This window comes from Rasamsonia byssochlamydoides (assembly GCF_041956645.1).
Source record: "Rasamsonia byssochlamydoides strain NRRL 3658 unplaced genomic scaffold VTN77scaffold_73, whole genome shotgun sequence".
NCBI classification, from domain to species: Eukaryota; Fungi; Ascomycota; class Eurotiomycetes; order Eurotiales; family Trichocomaceae; genus Rasamsonia; species Rasamsonia byssochlamydoides.
In genome coordinates, this window is record NW_027192456.1 from 104,739 (window position 1) to 131,473 (window position 26,735).

Here is a 26,735-nt window from a genome sequence, read left to right on the forward strand (position 1 = left end):
ACCTCAGTAAAGGAGGCTTTTTGCGGGGACCATGCCTGTATTTCCTTCTAAGCCATTCCGCCGCACCCCGACAGCGTCGTCATCGCTGGGGGAACGATTAGGTGCCCTTTACAGAGCCAATTTACCAAAGCACCCCTTCCTTCTTTTCGGTCTGCCGTTCATCATGGTCATGGTCGCGGGATCTTTTGTTCTTACTCCAGCCACTGCCCTGAGATACGAACGGTATGATCGAAAGGTCAGACAACTGACCCAAGAGGAGGCCTTGGAGCTAGGACTCAAGGGCGAAGACGGAGAAGAAGGGATAAAGAGGAACCCAAGAAGACATGTGATTGGCAGTGAGAAAGACGAATACTATGTACGCCTTCTGCTTTCCTTTCGACACAGTAGTTTGTGAAATGTGACACTGACCCATATGCTACTCTACCAGAGACTCATGGCCAAGGATCTTGATAACTGGGAACAAAAGCGAGTCCAACGATTTAAGGGAGAGCCAGACGGGAGATTATGATGACATCTGGATTATTAAAATGAGTGCCACTGAACTCCTCTCTTTTTTTCTTGCTTTCTCTCTCTCTCTCTTTTTTTTTTGTCTTTGCATCAGACCGGCAAAGGAAGTGGACATAAGAGGTCAGCATCAGACATATGGGATAGAATGCAACAGGCATCCGCACACCTGGCCCTGGTAGGGTATTCTATATGTTTCTCTGTGCGATCAAGCATGATAAGCAATGTATCATACTCGAACGCAACATTATAGTTGAGGTCTTGGGAATTGCATTTCTAACAGGGGCATGGCATTTCCTTTTTTTTTTCTTCTTTTCCTCCTTTTGTTGTCATTAGCTGCCTTAAATGAAACACGAGAAACTAAGTGTAATGGCTCAGATGAGAGTGCAATGAGCTCCTTGGTTTCGTTTGTACCTGGAACGGTCCTGCATCTGAGAGGGTTAATATCAGGTTGATGGGGCGCCAAACGTCCTCCATTATTGGGCCTGAGACCCTGCGACAAAACTGAAAGTATGCTAGGCGCCCGTAGACCACTTTTTTTCCCTTTTTTAATCTTTGATTGTAATCTATTGCATTTTCTAACCAATCTATCTTTCTTTGCTGCCAAAAATCCTCTTCTGTTATTGTTTTTTAATCTCTAGCAAGCTGCAGGGAGACAGGAGAAGATGGGTGGATTCTGGATTGAATTATTTGATGCACCGTCCACTCCATGCGCTATCACATTGCCGAGATTGCAAAATGATAATTTTGCTTAAAAGAAATTTCTTGACCTTCAGGCAGTCCTACCATAGAGCAGTCTTCCAGACAATCCTAAGACTGTGTGCACTTGGCAAGAGAAGCGGATCAATAACCTCATCAGCCAGCAGATGGTGGTTCTGGCTCTTTGTGCTGGCTTTGTGAATGGAAGTACGGAGTAGTTGCCACTGAAACGCCGCTTCAGACTCCTGTATAAGCTATTATTCTTCAACTCTGCTAGGACTCCCTCAGGATTAGGTATGCAGCTGTTAGCTATCCACAGTAATGGTAGACCGCATCTTGCAGGCAATAGTCTGCTTTGGACTGCGTAACAGCCAGTGACAAATTATAGTCACTTGCCACCAGGGTCATTGGTGTCTATTGGAGTTCCAGAACGGCCTTTTTTGGTGCGCCCTCACCATGCCACGCTCCCGATAACGTCATATTGCAGAACGTTTCTCCGGCCCCGTCTCAACCGTCGAACCCTCCACCCATCCACGAATGACCTTCGATTAGGTGCAGCGCGACGCATCTTTTCGCTTGTTTGTAGATCAGTGATATCAGTCCTCTCCACCCTGCTCCTCCAGAGTTTGGCCCACACAGTTGGCCGTCATTCCTGACTTTGTTCCCAACTGCGAATTTTATCGCTCCTTGCTCTTTGCCTCCCAGCTTCCACTGTGCTTCCTTCTCTATACTCTTATTATTACTGGGCAGATAAAACCAAATTTGACCAATTTCAGAATGTTGGGGCCCCGCTGATTGGCCGCATGTCTATACCCTCTCAGCACTCCGCGTTCTCTTGTATGTGTCCCTTTTCGCTCGAATTCAATCTCTGCTACGGTCTAATTCGCCTCTCAGCGTCCTTCGGACATTCTGCGGATAGGTTCCTAGGCTCTGGTTGCTAGGAATTTTGACATTGGGGCTGGCGCATACTGTTCATTCACTTTAAAAGGGACATGGCAAGATTTGCTTCAATGGTATCCCAGAATTGGTGAACTTCCAAGGCTGGATACTGGTTTCAAAATGGATAGCTCTCCTCAACTTCTATCTGGTTCCAAAACTCGATTATAGACCACGCCATCGCGGGATTCCAAGTTTTGAAGCCTATCATGCGCGGCACGGCGGCCTCTCAGCAGTCGCCCCCCTCTTGGGGTGCGGATATTTGTCCACATCAGCATGTCAGTGTCTCAAACACACCTGCCGGATTACCAGCTCATCTATCGTCCTTGAGCGGTTCTTTTCCATCTCCGTTCTTGTACCCTGGCTATTCCGATGCAACATCTGCGGTCCCCGTCTCGAGCCCTAACTACTTTGGCATTGTGGTCGACAACTCCAGCAATCCCCCCGATTCAAATCAGGGCCCTTATACGAAGAAAAATTGGGATGCTCTTTCACAGACACACTCCTCGGTCCCAAGCCCAAGTGATCAAGCCCTGTCTCCAAACTCTGTGTTGAAGCAGCTTCTCCAACCAAAACGATCTGATTCCCAGGTCATAGACGAGCGTTCCGAAGACAACCCGGATATTTCCCCTCAGAACCCAGCTCCAAGTAGGGAAGCAGGAGATCCGGCATTGCATAATGACAACGACTCCTCGACCCCTCCACGCACGCCGAATATACCAACAGAGTCATCAGCACAGGCTGGCAGGGATAACGAGATGGATGTTGACGAAAACAGTCCCCATGTTGCAGAGGATTCAATGCTCGCGAGAGGGACAAGTTCTCAACAGATTCCAAATCCTTCATTATCCCTGGGGCTTGCAAGGACATTTTCGCCTGACAGTTATCTATCTTCATCACATCCAAGTTCTGGGTCTCCGCACTCTACAGAAACAGCTGGGCGGAAACCCAGCCTGTCTCTGCCTTTACACATCACTAGACCATCTGGGTCAATTTCTCCAGCTCTTCGGCGTGCGGAAACTCTACCCGTTACCCTGGATCATGGACACGTCGGCTTTATATCTGCTGAAAAATGTGCAGAATTGCTTCAGACGGTTTCCGAACAGGTCTTACTGCTGGATGTAAGACCGTACCCTCAGTTTGCCCAGGCAAATATCTCCGGATCCTTGAACCTCTGTATCCCAACGACCCTTCTGAAACGCCCGTCGTTCAATACCGAAAAGCTGATGGATACTTTTGTTGACGAGTCGGAGAAACGGAAATTTGCTTCTTGGAAGCAGAGTACCCACATCATCGTTTACGATTCAAACACAGAGCATCCACGAGACACAGCGCTATTGACCAATGTCCTTAATAAATTCACTACAGAAGGTTGGCAGGGGCAGGCATTGATCCTTCGTGGCGGTTTTGCCGCTTTCGCCAGTCGTTTTCCAGATCGTATCCGAAAGCAGCAACAAGGCGTGAGGCAGGCAACTCCAGCTAATCAGCCACGATCCATGAGTCTGAGTCTGCCGTCAGTCGCGCTCATAGCTGGAGGTTGCTCGTTGCCGGACTCTTCAGCAGCGCATCCTTTCTTTGGCAATATCCGTCAGAATATGGATCTGTTGGGCGGTGTTGGTCAGATACCAGTAAAGCTTCCGGGGGACTTGACCGAATCCAAGAAAAAATTGTTACCGTCCTGGCTGCGTATTGCGTCTGACTCAAAAGATCAAGGACATACCGTCTCGAAGATATTCCTGAGAATTGAGGAGAGGGAATTAGAACGCATGCGAGAAGCCCTGTCCCCCGACGTCAACTATGATGAGACGGTGTCGAATCCTCCAAAAAAGTTTCGAGTTGCCGGAATCGAAAAGGGATCCAAAAATAGGTATAATGACATCTATCCTTTCGATCATTCCAGAGTACGGCTTCAGGATGTTCCCTTGGGTGGCTGTGATTACGTGAATGCAAATCATCTTAAAGCAGAATACACCAATAAGAGTTACATAGCCACCCAGGCCCCTATCCCTGACACATTCATTGTGAGTGTCGACTATGCAACGAACTTTTGGGCTATTCTAATCATTCTTTCAGGATTTCTGGCGCGTGGTCTGGGAACAAGATGTCAGAGTGATCGTAGCCCTCACTGCCGAAGTCGAGAGAGGGCAAATCAAATGCCACCCATACTGGAATTCTGGAGATTACGGGCCTTTCAAACTTAAGATCCTTGCAGAAAAACGTGTGTCCATGGATGCGACAAAGGCCGACGATAGCCACTCACAACTGAGAGATCCTCAATCCATGCAGAGTCCATCGGCTACCGCTGAAGACGAGACTCCCACTGAAGGGTTTTACAAGGCCGCTGACGAGGCTCCTTTCATTCTTGTTCGACATTTCGCCCTCTCACACTCTGCCTTTCCTTTCCAACCCATCCGGGAGATAACGCAACTGCAGTACGCGCATTGGCCAGACTTTGGAACTACTTCCCAGCCGACTCACCTTCTCAAACTGGTAGAACAATGCGACAAAATAACGAGAATGAGCAGCAGTTTTGGCAATCAAGACGCCGAACCTGCAGGCCAAAGACCTGTACTTGTTCATTGCAGTGCAGGGTGCGGCCGGACAGGCACTTTCTGTACAGTGGACAGTGTTTTGGACATGTTGAAGCGACAACGCGTGGGAGAGTCGAAGTCTGTCTCAGGGGAAAAGAGCAGCCCTGGCGACTGGGTTTATGATGAGAATGTGGACCTAGTCGCTAAGACTGTTGAAGATTTTCGAACACAACGACCGAGTATGGTGCAGAATCTCAGTCAGTTTGTGCTCTGTTACGAGAGTATCTTGGAGTGGGTCGTTTCACAATTGGGCGATGGAATATGATTCTCAGGATCGTGAAATCTGATACTAGGAGATACCCATGTCTTGTAAAGCGTTCTCAACCGGGGGAAGGGGGCATGGCGTTAGGAAGCCTGGCATTCTGAGTTTACCGGCATGTTGAGGTTTCAATTAAATTACATTCATTTTCTATTCTGGAAAGGCTTGATGGATCATCGTTTATGGCATGGTTAGCGTTTCATTTTGGGGATTTCGAGTCCATATTTTGAATATTAGCCTTGAGATACTAGAATCCGCCTGTCACTCGATGGTTTTGCACAAATGTCTCCCATCATTCCTCTGTGTTATATACAGAAATAGCCAGCGATTTATTGGGTTAAGTTGGAGACAGCAAGTTTCTTTTCTGCTTTCCTTGGGAGCTGGATTTAGTTCGAGGTGGATACCAAGCGGATTTCCTATGTGGAGGAGGATCAAAACGCCCAGCCAATTAATTGACTTACCCCGGGTTTCAATAGGAGCTCTGCCTGAACTTAGTTCCTTCTGCCTTTGCTCACACCGTTGTTGACCACTTGTTTGACTCATGTGTTTCGCAGCAAAGCTACAAGGTCTGGGCAATTATCTAGGCAGCAGCAGTGGGTCTGAAGCTCATTCTGGTTTCAAACTCTACATAAATAAAAAATGTAGTCGTTTCTGCCCGGCTTTCCCTCGAGCATACATGTTCACCTACTGTGTCTACAACCCTGCCTAACTATTTAATCCCCTTTTCCAAATTGCATCCAACTGGACGTTTGAGCCTTCATTCCATGACTTTTAGGTGAAGGTAAAAAGATGCTCCTAAACCTTCCCACAGAGCTTATCCAGCTCATTCTACAATATACCACTACACCCAGCTATTTACACGCAGCTTTGTCTTGCCGTACTCTGTTCTATATTGCTTCCACCTATCGGGACCTTATCATACATCACTTAAAGCAGACTCCCGGACTGAAATCTGGAGTTGAACTGCGCGAGACGAAGGACCTGTTCCTTCTGCTTCGAAGGCGCGCGGCAAAACAGCTATATGGCGCCAATTTCTATGCTGATCGAACATTATACGATTTCAGTGGGAGAAGTATCGACGTGGGGGCCTCTTCAATAGCCGACAATGGCTGTTCTCCTAACGTTGCCTTGGTCTTAAGAGACGATGAGCTCGTTCACCTCTTTCACACGGGTGTCGATGGGTCAACTTCTCTAAAACGATCACTGAAGTTTCCTTATGAACAACCCGGAACCGTCAAAATACTCAAAACGGCCTTTACGGGGGACAATGGCATCTCCGTTCTCGTGCAGTTTACCCCAACGATAGCGGATGAAGATGCCGATACATCGCATCCCTTTGTCAAGCACGCTCTGGAGTCTCGCCTGGACGGTGAGATCATTCTCGTCCATTACTCTCTCGACGATTCCGACAACTCTATGGCAGTCTGCACCTTTCCAGATCACAATGACTACGAACCCCTAGCTCTAGCTGTCACAAACAGGAGCCAGTTTGCGATCTCCTGGCAACATGTCCATGATCATCACCGCTATGAAGTGGTTCTTTATGATGCTGTGACCGATTGCCACGACAGTTCCACGTCACTAAGTTGTCTGTTAAACCTGTTTGTTGTCTGTTGCAATGCACTGACATTACTTAGATCTCAACTACAGAGCCGCTACGGTTGCGGACGAGCGGGGCCTTTGGCCGAAGCGTGTAGGTCACATTCAGAGTAGACTGACTCTGGGGGAACCCTATTCGGAATTGGGGCCTGTAACAAGGCTTGTTTTCAATGACAGGGGCTCGCAGTTGCTCTACTACTATCGAGGCTCGACACTCTACAGATGCTACCAGAACATACAGACAGGGAATCCCCTACAACTGCCTGGTGCATCAGCGTCGCATCTTAATTATTGCTGGGTGCAGTTCTCAGATTCACAGACCCTTCCTCTCTCTGTTGCCATCCCATTCTTTGGGACGCATAACACATACCGTACAGAGCACAATCATGAAATGTGTCGTTGGAGATACCTCAGTTTTGGGACCGCGACACATCTTGAAGAAAATTGGACGGTGGCATGCCTGCTAAAATCCGAAGCGCACTGTCAGGCAAGAAACTGCGGGCATGTGCTAAATCGAGAACGCGGACGACGTCTGAATGCGTGGACTATCGTCGCCCGTCTTTGGGGATATCAAAAACCGACCAACTCGTTGGGCTGCATTATTGCAACTACAGAGAATGGGACCCGAATTGCCGTGGCGAATTGGAATATGATTTATGTATGGGCTCTTGATCCTCATGAGCTCATCGATGAAAATACGAGTGATTTCTATCCGGAAACGTGGCGATATGGGAATTCCAACGTCGTGGAGCTGCGGCCCATTGTCCTTCGTCTGGAAGCGGTTTGTTTTAAGCTCAGTTTCACTGAAAAGGAGAACGAACTCGTAGCACTGACAGATCGAGGATTGATGGTGTGGAATCTCAGCCCACGAGGGACAGGGGCGCGGATCACGCGAAATCTTGACGTTCATGATGTTCATTCATAACAATGTCAAACGGGCAATAATGGCGCCAGTTTCAAGTGGCTTCTCTGCAACAATAAAAACAATAATGATAATGAAAAAAAAAACATATCAGTAGGAAGGCATGAATGGGGAGCCCTCGAACGCCGTCAAGAGGCCGGACTGGTCAGCGAAATGATTGCATAGACTGAGGCTGACTCGCTGCAATCTCTGGCCTGCAAAGGCCTGTTTATGTGGATTTCAATGATGTATAATCCATTATCTGGAAAGTATGAAATCTCTCAGAACTGGAAAACGAATGGTATTCCAGAGTATTTTCCCCTGTCAGTCCTGTTCCTTTGGATGTCACAAGCAAGGCAAAGAGACCTTCTAGACAGTCCAAAGGCGTCCGTCCCAATACCATCATCTAACCAGGCTGTTCTAAGAAAGGTCTTACTGAGCATGGATAACTTGGATGGAATATCGGGCGTTGAGTAGTAGAGAAAAATTGGGAGGCACTTCGGCAGAGTCCCCTTCTCCACGTCGAAGCGGAATTCTTGCCTGTAAATTGGGAATTTAAGACTGCACTATGGTGACACTTTTTCTGTGTCGCAAAGTCGAGGGAACATGTTTAGCTGATCCTCCAATCTCTACAACCCTGTTCAATATTCGGGGAAGTTCTCCGGATCGGATGACCTGCACGCACACACGTACACACATATTTGGTACGTTGGAGAGAGCAAGAGAGTAATAGATCTGAGATAATTTTCATTATGTATTCCACTCTATTGATCAGGCAGCAAGAGTGTTTCTTGAAATCGATCAATTCTGTGCGATCCAAGACCCATCCCAGTCTTAATCAGACAGATATCTATCTTTGTCCTTCTCCTCCCCCAGACATTGCGAGAAATGTGACAATAAGAAAGATCCACCAATATCTGAAACAATTGAGGCGAGTTAGAATCTATTAGGTACAAGGCAAGCCGAAGAGAAAAGTCCCAGACGTGACAGCGGTTGAAGTGCGATTGCACACGGGAGGCCTGAGGACAACTTACTTCTGGAAAAATGTTTTCTCAACGACCTCCTCCGTATCCTTTCCATCCGGACCAACGACTACAGGTTTGTTCAGGTGAGGACGCGGGCCAGCATCGGCGTGGACCAGATCGACATCCAATGTGGAGGAAGAGTTCTGTTTCGAGGGCAACGACAATGAGACGTGGTAGAGCTCATTGGCGGGGCTGAGATGAAGCTGGAGTTTAGGCCGGCTTGGATCATCCGTGATCACCTCTCCGACCAGCGAAGACCGTGATATCAGGCTGCCGACCCATTGCTTCGAGTTGGAGGGGGTGGAAACAAAGAAGCCGATCCGGATGAGATCTTCCGCTCCACCGTCTTCCCCGACAGGAGTCCGGTTTGCATCGTCGGGAGGATTGTATGACAACACGCTTGTCTCGAGTGTCGAGGGGTCATATGCTATCCGAGCAAGGAGTGACGGTTGCGGAGATGCGACGGGCCAGAAGAAGACATCTGCCGAAGCTGGTAACGTTGTGGATGGGGATACGGCGGCGACTATGTAAAGAAGGGAGAAGAAGACGAAGACGGAGATATGCATCCTGAGTAGGATGCGACTAAGTTCTTCCTAGTTTGTTGTCTTGTTTCCTTTTCCTCTTGGGGCCAGAGGAGAGACGGAGGTGAGCTCGGAGGTGAGCCGTGAGCGGCTTTCCAAACACCGTAACTGTGGATGCGGCTTGGCCGTATCGAAGTATACGCAAGGTATGGGTTTCATCAAGCAAATAACTTTGGCTGCGGCATAACAGCCTACAGACAGTAAGATTCATGCATGTATAGATAGTTACTACCATAAATTAGCAGTGTCAGGTCCCTCGAAGTTTTCGAGAGTAGCAGTGTTCGTTTTTGTGAATACCTAGTATATATGTACTGTAACACCATCAATTGTACTCCGTATTATGTTCCAAGACATTGATATCGAAGCTGCGCAAGAGCTGTTCTTGCGGAAAAAGAAAACATATAGTTATATATATAGATATGGATTCAGGATACATCTATTTAAAACGGAGGGGTAAAAAATTAAAAAAGGAAAAAGGGAAAGAGGAAAATACGGAGTAAAGTGCATACCAGGGAATCTTTCAGATGATTCCCTTGCTTTTCTGTCTTTCCCCGAGATTTTAAATATGTTAAACCGTCATGCTTCATATAATGTTCGCCAAGTCTCAATCTGATTCAGTGCCATTGTAGCTGTGATTCTTGTCAAGACCGTATTCAATTCAGAAGGTCAAATCAACACTATGTGTCACGCTCAATAGAGAATTTTCACACCGCCATGGTATCTGTTGGTGGGTTTCACAGTAGAGAGTTCATTTCCAGTTCCGATGCACGGAATTGCCGAAAAGATCCTGCCGGTGATGCGGAACTAAAATACATGTGTGCAGGCACAGTACAGTATATATATACATCTTAGCACCTCTGGGGAGATGTATTCAGTGTACATTATACATACGAACCTATATGAAAAATCGCATTATGTTGTAATCCAGGCAGAAAATTGACTTGTAGGATCATTGCTACCCTTGGAGAGGGACGGGTGCATGCAGTGTGTACGGAGTATGGAGTCCGTACAAGGGGTGACAAGGGTAGCTCCTCGTGCTTAATCTAACAAGGTCACTAATAATACTCCGTATGTACTCCGTACTCCGTACATAAGGTTCCAAAATTATTGGAGGTAGGTAGGAAGAACTACCTGCCACTTCAGCGAACCAAAACGCCCAACGATGGCTTCTTCCCCCGCAGACCGTGCCCGGTGAAATGGCTCTGCTGGCGGTCCTCGGGGGGCCGCCGATGACGCAGGGCCAGCAGGACTGCCATCAGCAGGCCGTTCCACCTCGCTTACCCAGGGCCAGAACATTTGGGATTTTATTCTCCCCTCCAAACTTCGGAGTTGATGCCTTTGAAGGTTGCCAACTGTCAGCGAGCCTGGGCAGTCTTCCACGGACATCGTCTCGTTTCCAGTGGGGTTCCGGAGCTTCATTATTTCCCCGCATTCTAAGTGGGTTGTCCTCCGTACATAGGTATATAATTGTTGCAACATCAAGTTCCAATTTTGCCAAGGTGCTCCTGGTAATCTGTTCTGCAGTGACACCGGCTGACACTGTTCTGTACCACCTCAAGAGTGGCTGTCCTGTTTCAAACCCGTCAATTAATCCCGACCGGCGTCGAGGGAGGGGTCACAGGACTGACTTTATAAGCTATGGCTTCCTTACCATACCGCCGTCTGCCCTCGCGACAGGCATCGAGACAGGCCTCGACAGACGATCGAAGCGGTATTCAAGTCCAAATGGACTACTACGTCGGCATTGATGTCGGGACTGGTAGTGCTCGCGCTTGTATCATTGACAACAAAGGCGACATTGTTGGCTTAGCCTCAGAGAACATCGGTCTATGGCAACCGCAGCAGGGTTATTATGTAGGCTGCCTCCGAATCCTTCTTTTCTGAAGTGTGGATATCCGCAACCGAGGATTTCCTTCGAATTGTCATGCTTGCAGGATCCTCGCCGTTATCAACTCTCTCACTAACGCTTCCTGCTCCTCTAGGAACAATCCACATCTGATATCTGGCGTTGCATCTGTATTTCTGTTCAACGCGCCATCAACCAGCATAACATCAACCCATCCTGGGTTCGAGGCATTGGTTTCGACGCTACGTGCTCTCTGGCTGTCTTTGATAGCGAGACCGATGAGCCGGTTTCCGTGACGGGTCCCAACTTCGACACTGATCGCAATGTCATCTTATGGTTGGATCACCGGCCAGTTGAAGAGACCGAGAAGATCAATGCCACTAATCACAATCTACTCCGCTATGTTGGCGGCAAAATGTCGATCGAGATGGAAATTCCAAAAGTTCTGTGGCTGAAGAACAACATGCCCAAGGAACTCTTCGGCAGATGCAAGTTTTACGACTTAGTCGACGCTCTCACGCACATTGCGACTGGAAACGAGAAGCGAAGCTTCTGCAGTGTTGTCTGTAAGCAGGGATACGTCCCAGTCGGAGTCGACGGCAGTGTCAAAGGTTGGCAGGAAGATTTCCTGAAGGAAATCGGTCTGGAGGACCTTACGAAAGACAATTTCAAGCGAATTGGAGGAGTCAACGGGGTGGTGAGCCCTCCCCCTAAAAACACCTTCCTTGAGTCATTGCAGCGCGTTATTCTGGAGCTATTTATTGAGAATTTCCTTTCTAACTGACCTACTTTTTAGAATGGCGAATATCTCAGTGCTGGAGAACTGGTGGGCACTCTGTGTGAAAAAGCCGCAGCTGAACTTGGCCTGCCACCTGGAATCGCGATAGGTAGTGGCGTCATCGATGCCTATGCGGGATGGATTGGCACTGTCGGCGCCAAGGTCAAGCTGGAAGGTGACGAACTGGATTCAGAGGTCGCCTCAAACGACCGAACGCAAGCATTCACTCGCCTGGCCGCGGTGGCGGGCACTTCGACCTGTCATCTGGCCATGTCTCCTAATCCGGTCTTTGTCCCTGGTGTATGGGGGCCTTACCGGGACACCATCCTCCCTGGATACTGGATGGCGGAAGGTGGGCAATCCGCCACAGGAGAGCTACTCAAGCACATCATTGAAACCCATCCGGCGTTCAACCAAGCGCTGTCAGTTGCAGAGTCTTACCACACAAACATCTATGACTATCTCAATGAGCACCTGAAGGAGATGGTTCAAGAGCGAAAGGCTCCCAGCATCTCCTACCTGGCGCGCCACTTCTTCTTCTATGGAGATCTTTTCGGAAACCGCTCTCCTATCGCAGACTCCCGTATGTCAGGCTCCGTCATCGGCCTGACCAGTGATAAATCGGTCGATGCTCTTTCCATCTACTACTACGCAACCCTGGAGTTCATCGCTCTGCAGACCAAGCAAATCGTCGAAACCTTGAATAAGGCTGGCCACAACATCAACTCGATCTTCATGTCAGGGTCCCAATGCCAGAATGACATCTTGGTGAAGCTGATTGCGTCCGCCTGCAATGTTCCCGTCCTCATCCCACGTTACGTCCACGCGGCTGTGTGCCATGGTGCTGCAATGCTCGGTGCCAAAGCGGCCAGCGCTGACAGTGAGGGAAAGACAGAGGACCTCTGGGAGATTATGGACAGGATGAGCAAGCCCGGCAGGAAAGTTCTCCCCACCACCGACCCGCACGAAAAGGCGCTACTGGATGTCAAATACCGTGTCTTCCTCGAGCAATGCTATAAACAACAGGAATATAGGAACCTCGTCGACCAGGCCATAGGCTCGTGGGAGAAGACCAAATAAAAGCAGCGTCTCTGCTAGGGATTTCAATTCTAACGGAGACCCCATAATCGACGTGTGCGGATGAGGGACATTGTTTGGAAACTGGAGTTATTGTTCGACTCTAATAATACGAAGATAGGAAGATTAGATGGAGTTGTGACGCTCCTTGGTTTGATAAAGTAGATAAAGTCCAGTAAAAGTGCTTTTGATGCATATACGTACATTATAAGAGACTTTTTGATCTTTCCCTTCTTTCCGAATACGCCAGTAATTTGTCCTTAAATCTGCAATACCCGGAAGCCTCCAGAGAAATGAGCAAGCAAATCCTGCCAGAAACAAATCATATATACACCCTTATGTTTTGCTTGGTAGGGGAAGAGAAGTGAGCAGAGACAAAATCGTATTGACTGCGGTTTGTCTCTGGAAAACAAAATAATGTCGAAAAATAAGTATCCTTTCAACAAGGAAAACATACGTGAGTGATACAATACTGTCATTATAGTAGTTTACTCAAACTACTCTCTAATTGCCATAAGATGTGTCTTTTGCTTCGTGTGAGTAGAAGCCTGGTAGCCCTGGGAGGTTGCCTCCTGAACGTCGACATCACGTCCAGCCAATTCGGCAGGAACTCCCTCAACTCTAAGACGTCCTGTGCTCTCGGCGATGACAAATGTCGTCGACAGCTTTCCTCGACCATCCGTGGGAATGACTTGGTCTACCCTAGGGAGGGCCACCAAGCCTCCGTATGGGAGGACGATAGCACCGGCAATTGGTGTTTTCTCACCTTCCACCTCAATAATCGAGAGAATTCGGAAGATCGTTGAAGATAGAATCGGGGTATTAGCGGGAATACCCTATTTTAAATAGCAAAAGCCATTAAACTCCTGTATATGGGTGCTGGTCTCCTGGTACGGGTGCTCTCGCTAGAAGACTCAGTTAGCATGCCAGGCAAAGGACAAGAACGACGAATAGACATTACCGGGTCCGCGTGGCTGTTGTAACTAAGGGCTCGTTTGGTTCGTAAACATCTCAAGTCCCAATGGATTGTTAATTCAATGATCCGTATCAAGGGTGGAACCGGTCTCAGCGGTTGCTAAACCAGGTGGTATAGAATCAATGCGGTCTCCCTCTATTCCGTTTGTCGTAGGTTCAATTGTCGTGTTTGATCCATTCACTATCGGTTTATCCTCCTCAATCCACTCTCTTCGCATAACTTGGATTCGCTTGGAGTGCCCCAGCTTCTCGATCATAGCAAGGCCATCGGTGAATTTGGCGCGAGGATACAAATCATCAAGCCAGAGCTGATAGAAGTTAAGTAGACGTGCCATATCCGAGAACTGGAAGTACCTAGAATTAGCCTGGGTCACGCGTTTCTCGAGTGCCTGCGTCGCATTGAGACTTACTTCGTGACCTTTTCCTTTGAACTTCAGTTTGGATTTCGCTGTCCTGCGCAGTTTTGGAATACCATGTTTTGACAGCAAGCTTGGACGAAGACAAAACGTGAGCACATGGAGCTTACAATAATATCATTCATGGCCTAATAATGACTTACCGACTTTCGTCAAGCTTCGCGATAGGTTGCCTCTTTCTGGAAACTTTCACTTCTTCGTCAAGGCCTAATGACGGCCCCGAGCCAGCAGTTGTAGACTCCTTGATAGCATCTCCACCAGCTCTATTTGACTCTGTGGAAATGCTGTTTAGGACCTCATCAAGGCCAACATCATAGTCAAAAAGATCATCAATGTCATCGGCAGAATGAACTTCGGATTGCTCCCGGTGATTTGGTGGGGGTGCTTGGTCGTGATCAGACATGCTGCTCGATAGATGCGATCCCAGAGGTCAGTTGAGCTGAAACAATTTCCACTGAGGCCTACACAACTGCAGCATAGACCTTATAGTTGAATGGCCTGACTCTGCGTAGAGACTAATTATTATCAGTTCCCGCGTATCATCTTAGGTACGCGACAGAGACGCGCCTATCGCTTTCCGATGAATCTAACCTGTTTGGGAGCCAAATCCAACAATGGTTAGCTCCGTCATAACCGGCACCAGAGATGGTCTGGTCTGTCCATCCAACCCCAAGAGTCCGATATCCCATCCGCCGCGCGCTCCAGCTTTGCGATAAAGAACTTCTCAAGTCTGAATTGGGTCCTCTGGGTATCAATTGCTTGATAGCATGGCCAGCGATCAACAAAGGGTGCTTGTGCCCCCCAAAAGGGCCAACACCGACTATCCGGTAAGCTGATTTTCCCCGCTGCCTCGACGACGTAATTTGCTAACAATGCATACAGTTGATAGACTCTGATCCGTATTTCGCACCTAATAGCCCAATTTCCCTCGAAGCTCATTATCTGACCCGCTTATAGGCACATCAAACGAGTAATCAGATATGCCAGACCTTCCGACTATGCAGTGGCTGGCGGCATGGCTGCTGTGTCTCCAATTGCTTTCTGGGTCATGGAAAGAGTCAGTCCGTCTCATGTGGGCAAGGGAGGATTTGCTCCAGTGATGCGACTAGCTACTGTGATCGGCCTTCTTGGAGGGTTTCACATATTCTACCAAAGATCCGTCAGTACGTTGTAATGGACCGCCCGCAGCTCAGATTGTCGTGACATTTCCACTAATTTTGCGACTAGACCGTTTCTATGGCTTTACCGAGAACTCCCGAGAGGTTGAAATGGATATGAGAGAGATGGTAGACAAAGTCAAGAAGGGTGAACCCCTCTATGGAACTTCGAAAGTGTCAGAGTATCTCCAAGGTGTTGCCGCCAGGAACTCACGATACTCGGGGTTATTCGTGCATATCCTCCCTTGGTTCAATTTTGTGAACCATAATCAGGTGAGTCCATATCTGCTAAACACTTCTGAGAGCTACGTCTCACTATTATTAATTTAGCACGGTGTCGATACGGCAAAGTATTATCAGCAAGCCGAAAGGGAGCTTGAGGCAGAGCGCTTGGCTAGAGAAGGCTCATCATGAGGCTATCAAGACCGAACATTATGTATCAGTTGGTAGCTCTTTCTTATCTTAGATTTCTACACAAGAACTTGCGAGACAAGAATATTGTGTCGAACATCGCCCAGCTTGGTTTTGCATGTATCCATATCCCAGAAATCGGACACTCAAGTTTACCTGAAGCATCTGGTTTCACACTTTTATTTGTTGAGTACTTCCTTTTGCATTGAAAGGTTGATCAGCGTCCTCTGGCAGGAGATTACAGAGCAGAGGAGCCACTGGCAGATTCACACTCTTCGTCAAATTCTGTGTTTAGTTCCCGGTTTTTCTTCGAACGAGGGTTGGGTGCTACGGATCACAAAATGGTTAGGAGAATGAAGCCACAACAGTCCCTTTTAGAGTTACCTTTTTCGTTCTCTTGGATATAAAATCGACGAAGCAACATGATCGCTTCCTTGCGGAAAATACCCCCATGTACAGGGTAAGGCGGATCTATTCCAGGGCTTCACCGAATTGTTCAGTACTTGTCTGGAGGGCTCCAAGGTGGTGTTTTAGGACTGACTCGGAATGCAATGACAATACACTCCCTGTGCCACCAAATCTTTCGTTGGAGCAGCCAAAGAATACGCGTCTGATTTGGTACTGCCTGAGGGCAGATGCACACATAACGCACGGTTCAACCGTGACATAGAGATCAGTTTGTCTAAATATCGACCTCGGATAACTTCGGAGGGCTTCTTCGATGGCCAAAAACTCAGCATGTCTCGTGCCCTGTTTGAGATCATCAGATCAGTCCAGGTCAAACATGATAATAAGACTCGCGATGTTCGGGCATGACGATGTGACTTAGCGTATGCGCAGCGAATTGTGCTAAAGAGTAACACTTACATTCATTGATCTATTGGTGTCGTTCATCCCAGAGCCGATAATCTTTCCCTCATGCACAAGGACGCAGCCCACTGGAGTCTCTCCCTTTGACAACGCCTTCTCTCCCTGGGTTTCAAAGTCAGCTATATCTCTCGAGTTGTTGACGAACGTACCATCATAAGTGCCTGCTTCATGAAATATCTCTGCTCTTCTCCATCGTCCACGAATGTCCCGGGGCTTCGTTGGAGGTTCTGACACGATTGCATACTTTTATGTTATATTACATTAGGTGCATGTTCCTACGTCTAAATCGGATTTATGAGTAGTAAGTAATAAGCAGCAGCTATTCGCTATCCACTGCATACAGTAGTTGGCACTTGTGAAGAACTTTAATTTTCATAGTGGATACGCGATTGCCAAGAAGATCAGTCAGTAGATCAGTCCATGGGTAGTAACCAATTAATGGGTATTACTAATTAATAGTTTTAAAAGTCTGCTTGTGCCCTATGGCCTTGGGGAGCATGTGAGCGTATGTATGTCCATGCCAAATAGTCACAGATTAAGAATCTTCAGTCGAACGGTCAGATATTTACGATCTCTCAGCATATCTCCAAATATTGTACGGAGTATTGTGGTTATTGTTTCTTTATACAGGATACGTCACTGGGTAATTACCAGGTAGGACCGACTCCAACCGAGAGGTAAGGTATGTATTAGTGGGGTGGCCTATTATCCAATCGGAGAGAGCGAGGCAGTGTGTTGCACTGTTGATTACTCCTCTGACGCATGGCGTGTATGTATTATTACCTTGATACAGCCTTGCCTTTTATTTTGCCTTGGAAACCTCGACAAGCCTTGCAACAGCCAAGCTGCAGATGCGGGCAAATCTCCATGGACCTAATACAGATTGACTCATGGCTGCTCGAGACGTATCAAGGTCTCGAAAGCCGGGGCCTGGAAATAGTAGCCCCAAATCTACGGAACCGAGCTCATCCATATTCAACGCGCAGCTCCCGCCGTGCTTATCATCAGAAGCGTATGGGACGTTCTCACAGCTGCGAAAAGAGCTCATTGAGGGGAGACACAACACCCAGCTTCGCTTAGGCGATAATGTCAAAAATGCCCACGCGTTGATATGCGTTGCTCTGAGAGTCGGCCTTGAAAACGGGGTTAAGCAGGATGTGTCGCTCGCAACCAAGACTGACAGAGAACGGCACATCCTCGACTGTTTGGATATTATCCAAATGGTCGTTGTGTCAGCATGTCAAGCCTTGGTTGAGAAATTGGATCCTGAGCTCTCAGAACAAGATATCCATGTGCCATTATATGCTTGGCTAATCATCCAGTTAGTTGGCCTGAATAGCAAATTGCGGCTAAAGAGCGTAGAGGAGAAGATTCACAACCTCCTCTCAAGCATTGTTCGCTCTCAACATGAAGCGTCCCACTTATTTTATTCTCGCTACTCCTTTTCCGCATTACTGGGCGTATTGGCTACTGGTATGTGATAAGTCATCATACCCTAGATGAAATTAAACTGAGGTGATTCTCTCCAGATATCCTAGTATCGCTGGAAACTATAGATTTTCCAGATCTAGGAGTGTCCAACATCGTGGTACCTGCTCCCGGAGGGTCACTTTTTACAGATTTAGAGAGGTTGGGATTACCTCGCGACCTCTTCCGGAATAAGCTTCGTCTTGGGCTATTCCCTCAGGCAACGTCTTCGCTTCTCCAGCTCCTGGATTCGATGATGCCGAAGTCCATGAACAGCTCCGAGAGTGTTCCGGCCTCTGCCATTCAACGGGATTTGGCTTGGATTCTGAACTTATATCAACGACTGTGGAGAGTCGTTCTCCGGTGGATTCACGCCTCCGGAGCGAGCTTTCACCAAAGCATGGCAGAGATTGTGGCACAGTTCCTCACATGTATTCAGAGATGTACTCAGAACTCTTCAGCAATAACCAGGATGATATCACTGGACACCAAGGCCAGTAGCATTTGGTTTCAAAGTTTGGTGGACGTGTTTTCAGTTCACACATTATGCCAAGATTCGGTCATTCAGCTTACCTTGACTCAATGTCTCGAAGGCGCCTTGGAATTTGTGCGGCGCTCACGAGCGGTCAGAATATGCATGGAAGATACCCTCTTACCAACGCTTTTAGATCTTCGGCGTGATGAAGCACTATTTCGGAAGAATCGAGAATCATTCCAGGCAAGTCGCTGACGTACGAGGTTCCATTGCCAACAGCCGTACTGATAAGTCGTATTTTAGGAGGCCATTATTAAGCTATTGGACGAACATGCTCACCATGTCTCTGGTCAACCCAAGACCTGGCGTTCCAAGGGTACAAATGAGCTCAGCTACCTGGAGGGAAAGATAATCAGACTAATGTCCTGGATTGTTCAGATTTCGAGCCAGAAAACCCAGCAAGGAAACGGATTCGTCTTTCGCAGGGTCAAATTGATTCCTGTGGCACCAGTCTCTTACAAAAGCTTGTGAACAAAGCCTGCAAGCTTCTAGGGAGCGAAACTTCAGTGGATCTACATGGATTAAGGGGCTCTGTGTTGTAAGGTCCCCTCAATGATAATACTAGAAACAGTACTAAAGGTTGAATCTAAAGGGAAGTTTTTCCGAATCTCTCTGAAGAGAAAAAACGCGACTTTCTCAAAACTATTGGGAGAATTCCCTGCGCCGCAGTTGGTCACTTGTCGGAGCTATATTCTGTCAATGCTGAGGAAACAGAAGCCTTTTATTGTCGTATCTGCGACTCTGGACGAGCTGGTTCAGATCTTGTGTTACCTTGGCATAACCCAAAATTTGACGAATTACGGCAGACATTATGGGATTTAATGCCAACGCTCCCTCGCACTTCGGCCCTCAGAATAGCATCAATGCTTGCCATGCGCAGACTTCTAAATCATGAGCCCGAGTGTCGCCGCTTGTCAATCGAGTCTTCAGCCTTCGGCGAAGTATGTCTTCATTCCCTGAAAAGTTCATTTAGAGAACTTCGACTAGTTTCGGGGTATGGTTAGCTCTCTGTCTGGCGATTCCGGGTACTAACAACTTTCCAGGAACATTCTTCCTTGTTTTGTACGCAGATGTGTAGATCTGGAGCTCCGTCGGCGCAACTTTGTTATAATCCTTGAGTGCCTGAAGAATCTTTCTGAAAAGAAGGACGTTCCTTATCAGGAGACTTGTATTATAACACTTTGTCGATTAGCAGAGTAAGTACTCATGTCATATTATCAGAATGATGTTAAAGAAGCTGACAGTCGTAGGGTTTCTGGAGACGAAGAATTAAACATCATCCTCCTTCGTTTGCTGGAATACTTTGGGCACACAAACCAATATGTTTGTGCGGTAGCATACACAGAAGTAAGTAGACCATTTTATCGAGATTGGACACTTCTACTGACGAGTAATAGCTCTCAAAGCTTGCACAGCTCCTTTCGACGACTCCTGGAGGTCTCCTTCGCCCTTTCTGGAGGTCTTTGTCGATCACGGTTGTCAAGAACCTTCAAACCCGCCCACATATGGCAGAACAGATTTGCGATCTCTTGGGAATGGGCGTGGATGATCTTCTCAGACTGACCGAAGTCCATATCCTACCGTATTTGGTACTAACGCGCAAACGTGATATTATCGCGAGAATCGGGGCAAGCTATCAGGTCGCAAAATCTCCGTTTGAACTGTGCACGGAGAAAAATAACTTGGCCTCGATTCTTGCCTTTTTGTTGAGCCAACCTTCATCGGATCCTGAAGGAATGATTCTTTCGCTATTTGCAGATGTGGATCCGGAATTTCGAAACCGCTCGCTCGCAGCGTTCCTCAGAACGGAGCCCATTCCCATTGCTCGCGATCTTTTAAAGTATCTTGGTGATGCCGGAGAGGACAAGGAGTCGAGGGTAAGACGTATTTCCCGGTCCCCCTAACTTGCTCTGACCTCTTATGTCTCATAGTTTCATCGAGCTCTTCATCTCTTGGCGAGTTATGTGCCAAGGAAATCGGCCCCAGGTACTGCGACTTCGAAGGATCCGAACGTATTGGGAAATTTCATAGAGGAGCATATACTAGGGATCATCACTGAGTTTGCAGATGCTATTAATGATGCTCAAGTCCGGCTGTCGATCATGGAGAAGAAGCGCAACATACTGGCAATTGGAGAAATGATCAAAATTGCGAGAGGTCACATCAATAGCGCATTGCCACAGGTTTGTCACTCTACATCCCTGGTTCGTGAACCCTGGAGAGCTAATGGCCTTAATCAGATTTGTGCTTGCCTTAGATCTGCGCTTGATATCGAAGAGCTCTGTGACCATGCCTTTTCAACTTGGTGCATTCTCGTCTCTTCTCTCGACGAAGAGGAAGTTGTGCCACTCATTGATCAAACATTTGCAGTCATTATTCGATACTGGCAGAATTTCCAAGATGGAGGCAAACAGAGCGCAATCAGACTTGTGGATCACATATTGCGGAACCATAGCCGCCTGGTGCGTGATATCTTTAATACCATGCCATCGCTGTCGTCAATCCCTGAAATGGCAGAGTTTGAGAAGCAAATTAGCGAATTGAAAGGGCAAATGGATGTTCGGAATCATTTCATTGCATTCAGCCGTCGCTGCCAAAGTGAGAATGTCACTGTTGTCGAACAAGCTTTAAAAGAGCTTGTCCCTTATATCAGAGAGAACGAAGATTTTCTGCATGGATCCGCTCTTAATGAACAGCCAGATAGCGTCGTTGCGCTACTGACCCGTTCTTTACTTGATTGCTGTGTCAAATTCAAAGGCAGCTCGGACACCATCACTATTCTCTCAGCCCAGTGTCTCGGTCTGATCGGCTGTTTAGACCCGAATAGGGTTGAGTCAGTCAGAGAGAAAAAGGACATTCTTGTGCTCTCTAACTTTAGTCAAAAGGAAGAAATTTTTGACTTCGTCCTGTTCTTCCTCCAGCATGTGCTCGTGGAAGCGTTCCTATCGGCGTGTAATACTCGGGCGCAGGGCTTTCTTGCCTATGCTATGCAGGCCCTAATGAAGGCGAGCAACATCGACCCGACTATCACTTTGCCATCCCGTAATATCGAATTGAACGAAAGACATCGTCGCTGGCAGGCTCTTCCTGAGACCGTCCGCAACATCCTGACTCCATTTCTCACGTCGAAGTACACAGTCACGGTTGGCGCGATCAAAACAAGGTGCAGCTACCCATTGTTCTCTCCTACCATGAGCCACGGAGAGTGGCTTCGGAGATTTGTGCTAGATCTACTACAGAAGGGAACTAGTGAAAATGTGCAGTTAATTTTCGCGGTTTGCAGCAGAATTATCCGAGGCCAAGATATCTCCATACCCTCTTTCCTTCTCCCATTTGCGGTACTGAATGTCGCAGCAGACGGCACAGAGGTTCAGCAGAGAGAGGTACGAGATGAACTGACAAGAGTGCTTTCACATCCTCTGCCGGACGACAATACTCGAATGAGAGAAAACATAATATTTTGCAGCGAGGTAAGTGACGATCTGCTCACAAGACCATTCCTTGCGTTGACAACGTGTGAAAAATCGCAGAGTGTCTTCAGCGTACTTGACTATCTCTCAAGGTGGCTTCAGGGAAAGAAAAAGCAGAACACTGCAGTTACAAGCCATGTTTCAGGTAGTCGAGTCCACAGGGATACGGCAGTCGATGAGTCCTCCGCGCAAATTAAAAGGGTCGAACAACTCTTATCATCGATCCCCCCGGAAGTCATTTCTAAGAGAGCTGTGGAGTGTAAATCGTTCTCACGGGCGCTTTATCATTGGGAGCAGTACATCCGGCAATGTAAAAACCGCCTAGATAAACAGAATCATGCTGAGCTTGAGCCGCTTTATCAACGCCTTCAAGATATCTACGCACAAATAGATGAACCTGATGGTATTGAAGGCATCTCTGCACAGTTGCATGTGCTCAATATTGACCAGCAGGTTCTCGAACACCGCAAGACAGGAAGATGGATTGCAGCTCAAAGCTGGTATGAGTTACAACTAGAGGCAGACCCAGCAAATAGCGACGCTCAGTGGAGCCTGCTTACCTGCCTAAAAGAATCTGGACAACAAGGTAGTTATCCCAACGAAAAACATCTCTTACTGGTATTCATGTTAACTTCTACAGATGCCCTTCTCAATCAGTTCGAAGTATTCAAGCAAACCGGAGCACCCTTATCTAAGCTTCTGCCCTTCGCTGTGGAAGCTTCCATAATGACAGGGAAATGGAGTAAACTAAGCGAGTATCTGCAAATGTGTTCGCAGGAGAATACTGGAGATTTCAACATTGGCATCGGATCTGCTCTCGATGCTCTTCGGCACAACAACAAGGCTGCATTTCAGGATATCATCAATAACCTGCGACAAACTACCGCGAAGTCTTTAACTGTCAATTCGATAACCTCTCTGCAGTCATGTCATAATAGCCTTCTTCAACTCCATGCTTTGGCCGAAGTAGAAGCGATTGCGAATGCGGGCCGGGAAGGATACCCTTCGCGATCTAAGATCCTTGATACTTTGGATCGTCGCTTGGATGTTCTAGGGGTTTACATCCCTGAGAAGCAATACCTCCTGGGATTAAGACGAGCTGCTATGGAGCTTTCGTGAGTATTACATAGAAGCCCATAGAGTGTCGAAAGTACTGTTTGCTGAAACAGTTAATAGGAATGAATTTTCCGAATCGGATATAGCTGCAGTATGGCTAACGAGTGCACGGTTGTCTCGAAAGAATGACTGTACTGGTCAGGCATATCACTACGTGCTGCACGCAGCGCAGTTGGGAGATAAGTCGGCCACGATTGAACACGCTCGACTGCTCTGGAAAGACGGCCATCATCGGAAAGCAATTCAAACTTTGAAGGGAGCCATAGCGGCCAACGCTTTTGTCTCTCATGACTACGTACCGATGGAGACTGATTCTGTTTCCATGACTTCGAACCGTGAACAACATCAGAACATGCTTGCTGCGAGGGTACGTCGATTGGAAAATGGAATTATGTTTTCTTTCCCTTTTCTCTTGTAAGATCAAGTATATACTCACTTTTCCCAGGCCCATCTACTGCTGGCCAAATGGACCGACCGAGCAGGACAAACTCAGTCGGATGTCATTGTCCAGAGATACCGTGAAGCCATCAAACTCCACACTAGGTAAGGAGGATATAAGGACCTAACCAACTTTACTTGGAGATAATGACATTTTTCACCAGGTGGGAAAAAGCACATTACTACCTTGGTAAACATTACAACAAAATCTTGGAGTCTGAGAAGGCGAAACCTTTGGGGAAAGAAGCTCAAATCTAGTAAGTATAGATATCCATTTTCTAGCGAATATCTCACTGATATACTCTCAAGTCTGAGCGGAGAAGCTTCAAAACTCGTCATAGATAACTACCTCCGTTCGCTTGCCTACGGAAACAAATATGTGTTCCAGACATTGCCCAAGGTCCTAACCCTATGGTTGGAACATGCATCCATTGTTGACCAGCCATTTGATCCAAAACGTGGAGACAATGTGTAGGTAGAGACCTTTTCTCGGCATTATGGCATTACTGACGAGCCTTCAAGGGAATTTCAGAAACATAGCATGGCTCAACGGAAAAAGAGCCTGGACGATATGCATTCCCAGCTGAAGAAATATTTGAATCGAATGCCTACTGCATTGGTAAATTTGTCTTGTCCTTGACCTTTGATATAGGCAGATGCAGCTGACATACCTAGTTGTTTACTATCCTTCCTCAAGTTGTCGCTCGAATTTGCCATGCGAATTCAACAGTCCACGATCTGTTAACAAGAATTGTGGTGAAGACGGTCAGCGCTTTCCCACAACAAGGTCTATGGACTGTCTTGGCTCTGGTTAAATCCTCATCCAAAGAGCGTGCTTCCAGAGGCATCACATGTCTTCAAAAAATAACAGTGTGTCTCTCTACCTTCCGCTGTTTCAACATTCAATGTCTGCAATAGGAAGCATGCTAACTGTAACAGGAAGCAACAAAAAAGTCGAAAACGGAGTCGTCGGCAGCTGATATGAAATCTATGATTAATCAAGGACAGAAATTTTCGGAGGAACTCCTTAGGTTGTGTGTCGCCCGTGTCGAAGATAAAGTATCAAAAATAAGTCTGGCGCGGCACCTTGGCTTTAACCACAAAGTGGCCCCTTGTCGTATGGTGATACCGTTCCAGACAATGTTAACTCCGAGTCTACCGGCCAGTCATGACTCCGAATATCTGAAGAGCTTCAGAGCCTTCCCGCGTGACGCTGTCACTATTGAAAGTGCGTTGCAGTAAGAAAAACATTCAGTACCAAGACGTTGGACTGACTTTATCAGCTGTCCTCGATGATGCGCTGGTCCTTAGTTCTCTGCAAAAGCCCCGAAAGATCAGCATAAGAGGCTCCGACGGGAATATCTACAATCTCCTTTGCAAACCCAAGGACGATCTTCGCAAAGACCAGCGCCTTATGGAATTCAACAACATGATCAATAGGTTCTTGAAGAAGGACGTAGAATCGACCAAACGACGCATGTGTAAGTATTCTTCTTCAGCATTGTTCCGAGCCAGGTAGTAACTTTAATAGACATCAAAACCTACGCCGTCACGCCCCTGAACGAAGAATGCGGGCTTATTGAATGGGTGGACAATTTACGAACTCTGCGAGAGATTGTCATCAGACTTCTCCGAGAAAGAGGCATCGTACCGAATGTTAGCTCACCCATGTTCCTCCTTCCTCTTCGTTGATCTAACGTTTTCACAGTACAATGAAATCAAGCATTACCTGAACGAAGCTTGCTCTGATATCTCAAAGCTCTCATTGTTCACAACGAAGGTTTTGGCAAGGTAGCCAATGTTTTGTCTAATTCTACGCGGGAGCTGAAGCTGACAAAAAGGGGTACAGGTTCCCTCCAGTCTTGCATGAATGGTTCGTAGAGATGTTTCCAGATACAGGAGCGTGGTTTGCGGCAAGGTTGAGATATACACGCTCTTGCGCTGTTATGTCCATGGTTGGATACGTCCTTGGGTCAGTTTCCCTGTGTACTGCTTGCTACCTATAGTTTTCTGACAAGTTCATGTTCTTTGCAGGCTAGGAGACAGGCACGGCGAGAACATACTCTTCGAGGAAGGCTCCGGAGGTATCTTGCATGTAGACTTCAATTGCCTTTTTGACAAGGTCGGTGACCAAAAGGTTAGAGTTGTCGGGCTTCGCTAATGGCGTAGGGATTGACATTTGATAAACCGGAATTGGTGCCATTCCGTCTTACTCACAACATGATCGATGCTTTTGGTGCTTATGGTTATAATGGTATGTGTTTATCAAGCTTTCGAATCTCCCTTGGAACTGGGGCCTAAGGATAGAAATAGGACCATTTCGGAGAACTTGCGAAATCACACTCAGCCTACTACGACAAAACGAGGATGCTCTCATGACCATCCTGGAAACCTTCCTTTATGATCCTACAACGGACTTCATTGGAAAGAAGGTGAGTTTTGTGCCAGTACCCAGTACCTAAAAAGGTGATTCTTTCGATGCTGATTTGCCGGGGATATCAAGCGGAGGACGCACGTAAACGTGCCTGAGACACCAGAGGGTGTTCTAGAGTGCGTGAGGAACAAACTGAGAGGCTTACTACCTGGCGAGTCTGTTCCACTATCTGTCGACGGTCATGTGGATGAATTAATTATGCAAGCTACCGATAAGAAGAATTTGGCAGCAATGTATATTGGCTGGTGCGCATTTTTCTAATTCATGTGGAGAGTTTTCGTTATTGCTGGAAGATGAAAGTGGATTATCCCCGACGGATTGAGGACATGCCACGAGGTCAACCCCTTGTCAAGCTAGACAGATTCTATTACCAGGAAATAAACTCCGTGTTTGAGGTATCGAGTATCAACGTAACCGAGTACAGAACGCGCGCCAAGCAAGTAGAACTCCGAAGCTGTCTCCCTAAGAGGATGTAGACCCTTTATAGACCCTTTTAATGAACCCCATCATATCATCAAATTCATTGTTGCCAGCCTTGCCGAAAAGGAGACCATTGATAAGTTCGATTTGAGGAAGGCGCTCAATGATCCCATATCATTGATATTTTTGTGACATATGGTACAAGTGAGACTTAAGTGTCGCTAGCCAGG

General features: G+C 47.3%; 9 protein-coding genes across 9 annotated transcripts; 6 read left to right on the forward strand and 3 right to left on the reverse strand.

Moving 5' to 3' along the window:
* Positions 1 to 31: 31 nt before the first annotated feature.
* Positions 32 to 508, forward strand: VTN77DRAFT_8520 (uncharacterized protein; the record flags this gene model as incomplete). The annotated part of the gene is made up of 2 exons (XM_069425027.1): positions 32 to 355; positions 428 to 508. The coding sequence occupies 2 exons, from the start codon at positions 32 to 34 to the stop codon at positions 506 to 508; spliced, it is 405 nt and encodes a 134-aa protein (XP_069274612.1).
* A 1,840-nt stretch (positions 509 to 2,348) lies between these two features.
* Positions 2,349 to 4,995, forward strand: VTN77DRAFT_8521 (uncharacterized protein; the record flags this gene model as incomplete). Its single annotated transcript, XM_069425028.1, has 2 exons — positions 2,349 to 4,160; positions 4,213 to 4,995. 2 exons carry the CDS (start codon positions 2,349 to 2,351, stop codon positions 4,993 to 4,995), a joined length of 2,595 nt encoding a protein of 864 aa, XP_069274613.1.
* Positions 4,996 to 5,778: 783 nt separating this feature from the next.
* On the forward strand, positions 5,779 to 7,513 carry VTN77DRAFT_8522 (uncharacterized protein; the record flags this gene model as incomplete). The annotated part of the gene is made up of 2 exons (XM_069425029.1): positions 5,779 to 6,577; positions 6,627 to 7,513. The coding sequence occupies 2 exons, from the start codon at positions 5,779 to 5,781 to the stop codon at positions 7,511 to 7,513; spliced, it is 1,686 nt and encodes a 561-aa protein (XP_069274614.1).
* Positions 7,514 to 8,339: 826 nt separating this feature from the next.
* Positions 8,340 to 9,080, reverse strand: VTN77DRAFT_8523 (uncharacterized protein; the record flags this gene model as incomplete). Its single annotated transcript, XM_069425030.1, has 2 exons — positions 8,340 to 8,406; positions 8,524 to 9,080. The coding sequence occupies 2 exons, from the start codon at positions 9,078 to 9,080 to the stop codon at positions 8,340 to 8,342; spliced, it is 624 nt and encodes a 207-aa protein (XP_069274615.1).
* Positions 9,081 to 10,733: 1,653 nt separating this feature from the next.
* VTN77DRAFT_8524 (uncharacterized protein) lies at positions 10,734 to 12,799 on the forward strand (the record flags this gene model as incomplete). The annotated part of the gene is made up of 3 exons (XM_069425031.1): positions 10,734 to 10,949; positions 11,078 to 11,638; positions 11,738 to 12,799. 3 exons carry the CDS (start codon positions 10,734 to 10,736, stop codon positions 12,797 to 12,799), a joined length of 1,839 nt encoding a protein of 612 aa, XP_069274616.1.
* Positions 12,800 to 13,830: 1,031 nt separating this feature from the next.
* VTN77DRAFT_8525 (uncharacterized protein) lies at positions 13,831 to 14,590 on the reverse strand (the record flags this gene model as incomplete). The annotated part of the gene is made up of 3 exons (XM_069425032.1): positions 13,831 to 14,115; positions 14,182 to 14,260; positions 14,331 to 14,590. 3 exons carry the CDS (start codon positions 14,588 to 14,590, stop codon positions 13,831 to 13,833), a joined length of 624 nt encoding a protein of 207 aa, XP_069274617.1.
* A 364-nt stretch (positions 14,591 to 14,954) lies between these two features.
* Positions 14,955 to 15,758, forward strand: VTN77DRAFT_8526 (uncharacterized protein; the record flags this gene model as incomplete). Its single annotated transcript, XM_069425033.1, has 5 exons — positions 14,955 to 15,014; positions 15,070 to 15,086; positions 15,145 to 15,350; positions 15,415 to 15,617; positions 15,675 to 15,758. The coding sequence occupies 5 exons, from the start codon at positions 14,955 to 14,957 to the stop codon at positions 15,756 to 15,758; spliced, it is 570 nt and encodes a 189-aa protein (XP_069274618.1).
* Positions 15,759 to 15,993: 235 nt separating this feature from the next.
* Positions 15,994 to 16,867, reverse strand: VTN77DRAFT_8527 (uncharacterized protein; the record flags this gene model as incomplete). The annotated part of the gene is made up of 5 exons (XM_069425034.1): positions 15,994 to 16,082; positions 16,140 to 16,237; positions 16,297 to 16,505; positions 16,623 to 16,727; positions 16,775 to 16,867. 5 exons carry the CDS (start codon positions 16,865 to 16,867, stop codon positions 15,994 to 15,996), a joined length of 594 nt encoding a protein of 197 aa, XP_069274619.1.
* A 648-nt stretch (positions 16,868 to 17,515) lies between these two features.
* On the forward strand, positions 17,516 to 26,346 carry VTN77DRAFT_8528 (uncharacterized protein; the record flags this gene model as incomplete). The annotated part of the gene is made up of 27 exons (XM_069425035.1): positions 17,516 to 18,098; positions 18,155 to 18,810; positions 18,871 to 18,943; positions 19,006 to 19,165; positions 19,220 to 19,621; positions 19,671 to 19,823; positions 19,878 to 19,974; positions 20,025 to 20,504; positions 20,559 to 20,810; positions 20,868 to 22,097; positions 22,158 to 22,683; positions 22,738 to 23,212; positions 23,274 to 23,580; positions 23,659 to 23,756; positions 23,816 to 23,908; positions 23,961 to 24,122; positions 24,174 to 24,270; positions 24,327 to 24,521; positions 24,591 to 24,879; positions 24,935 to 25,132; positions 25,183 to 25,307; positions 25,360 to 25,442; positions 25,501 to 25,623; positions 25,686 to 25,773; positions 25,821 to 25,905; positions 25,965 to 26,083; positions 26,155 to 26,346. The coding sequence occupies 27 exons, from the start codon at positions 17,516 to 17,518 to the stop codon at positions 26,344 to 26,346; spliced, it is 7,341 nt and encodes a 2,446-aa protein (XP_069274620.1).
* Positions 26,347 to 26,735: the final 389 nt, after the last annotated feature.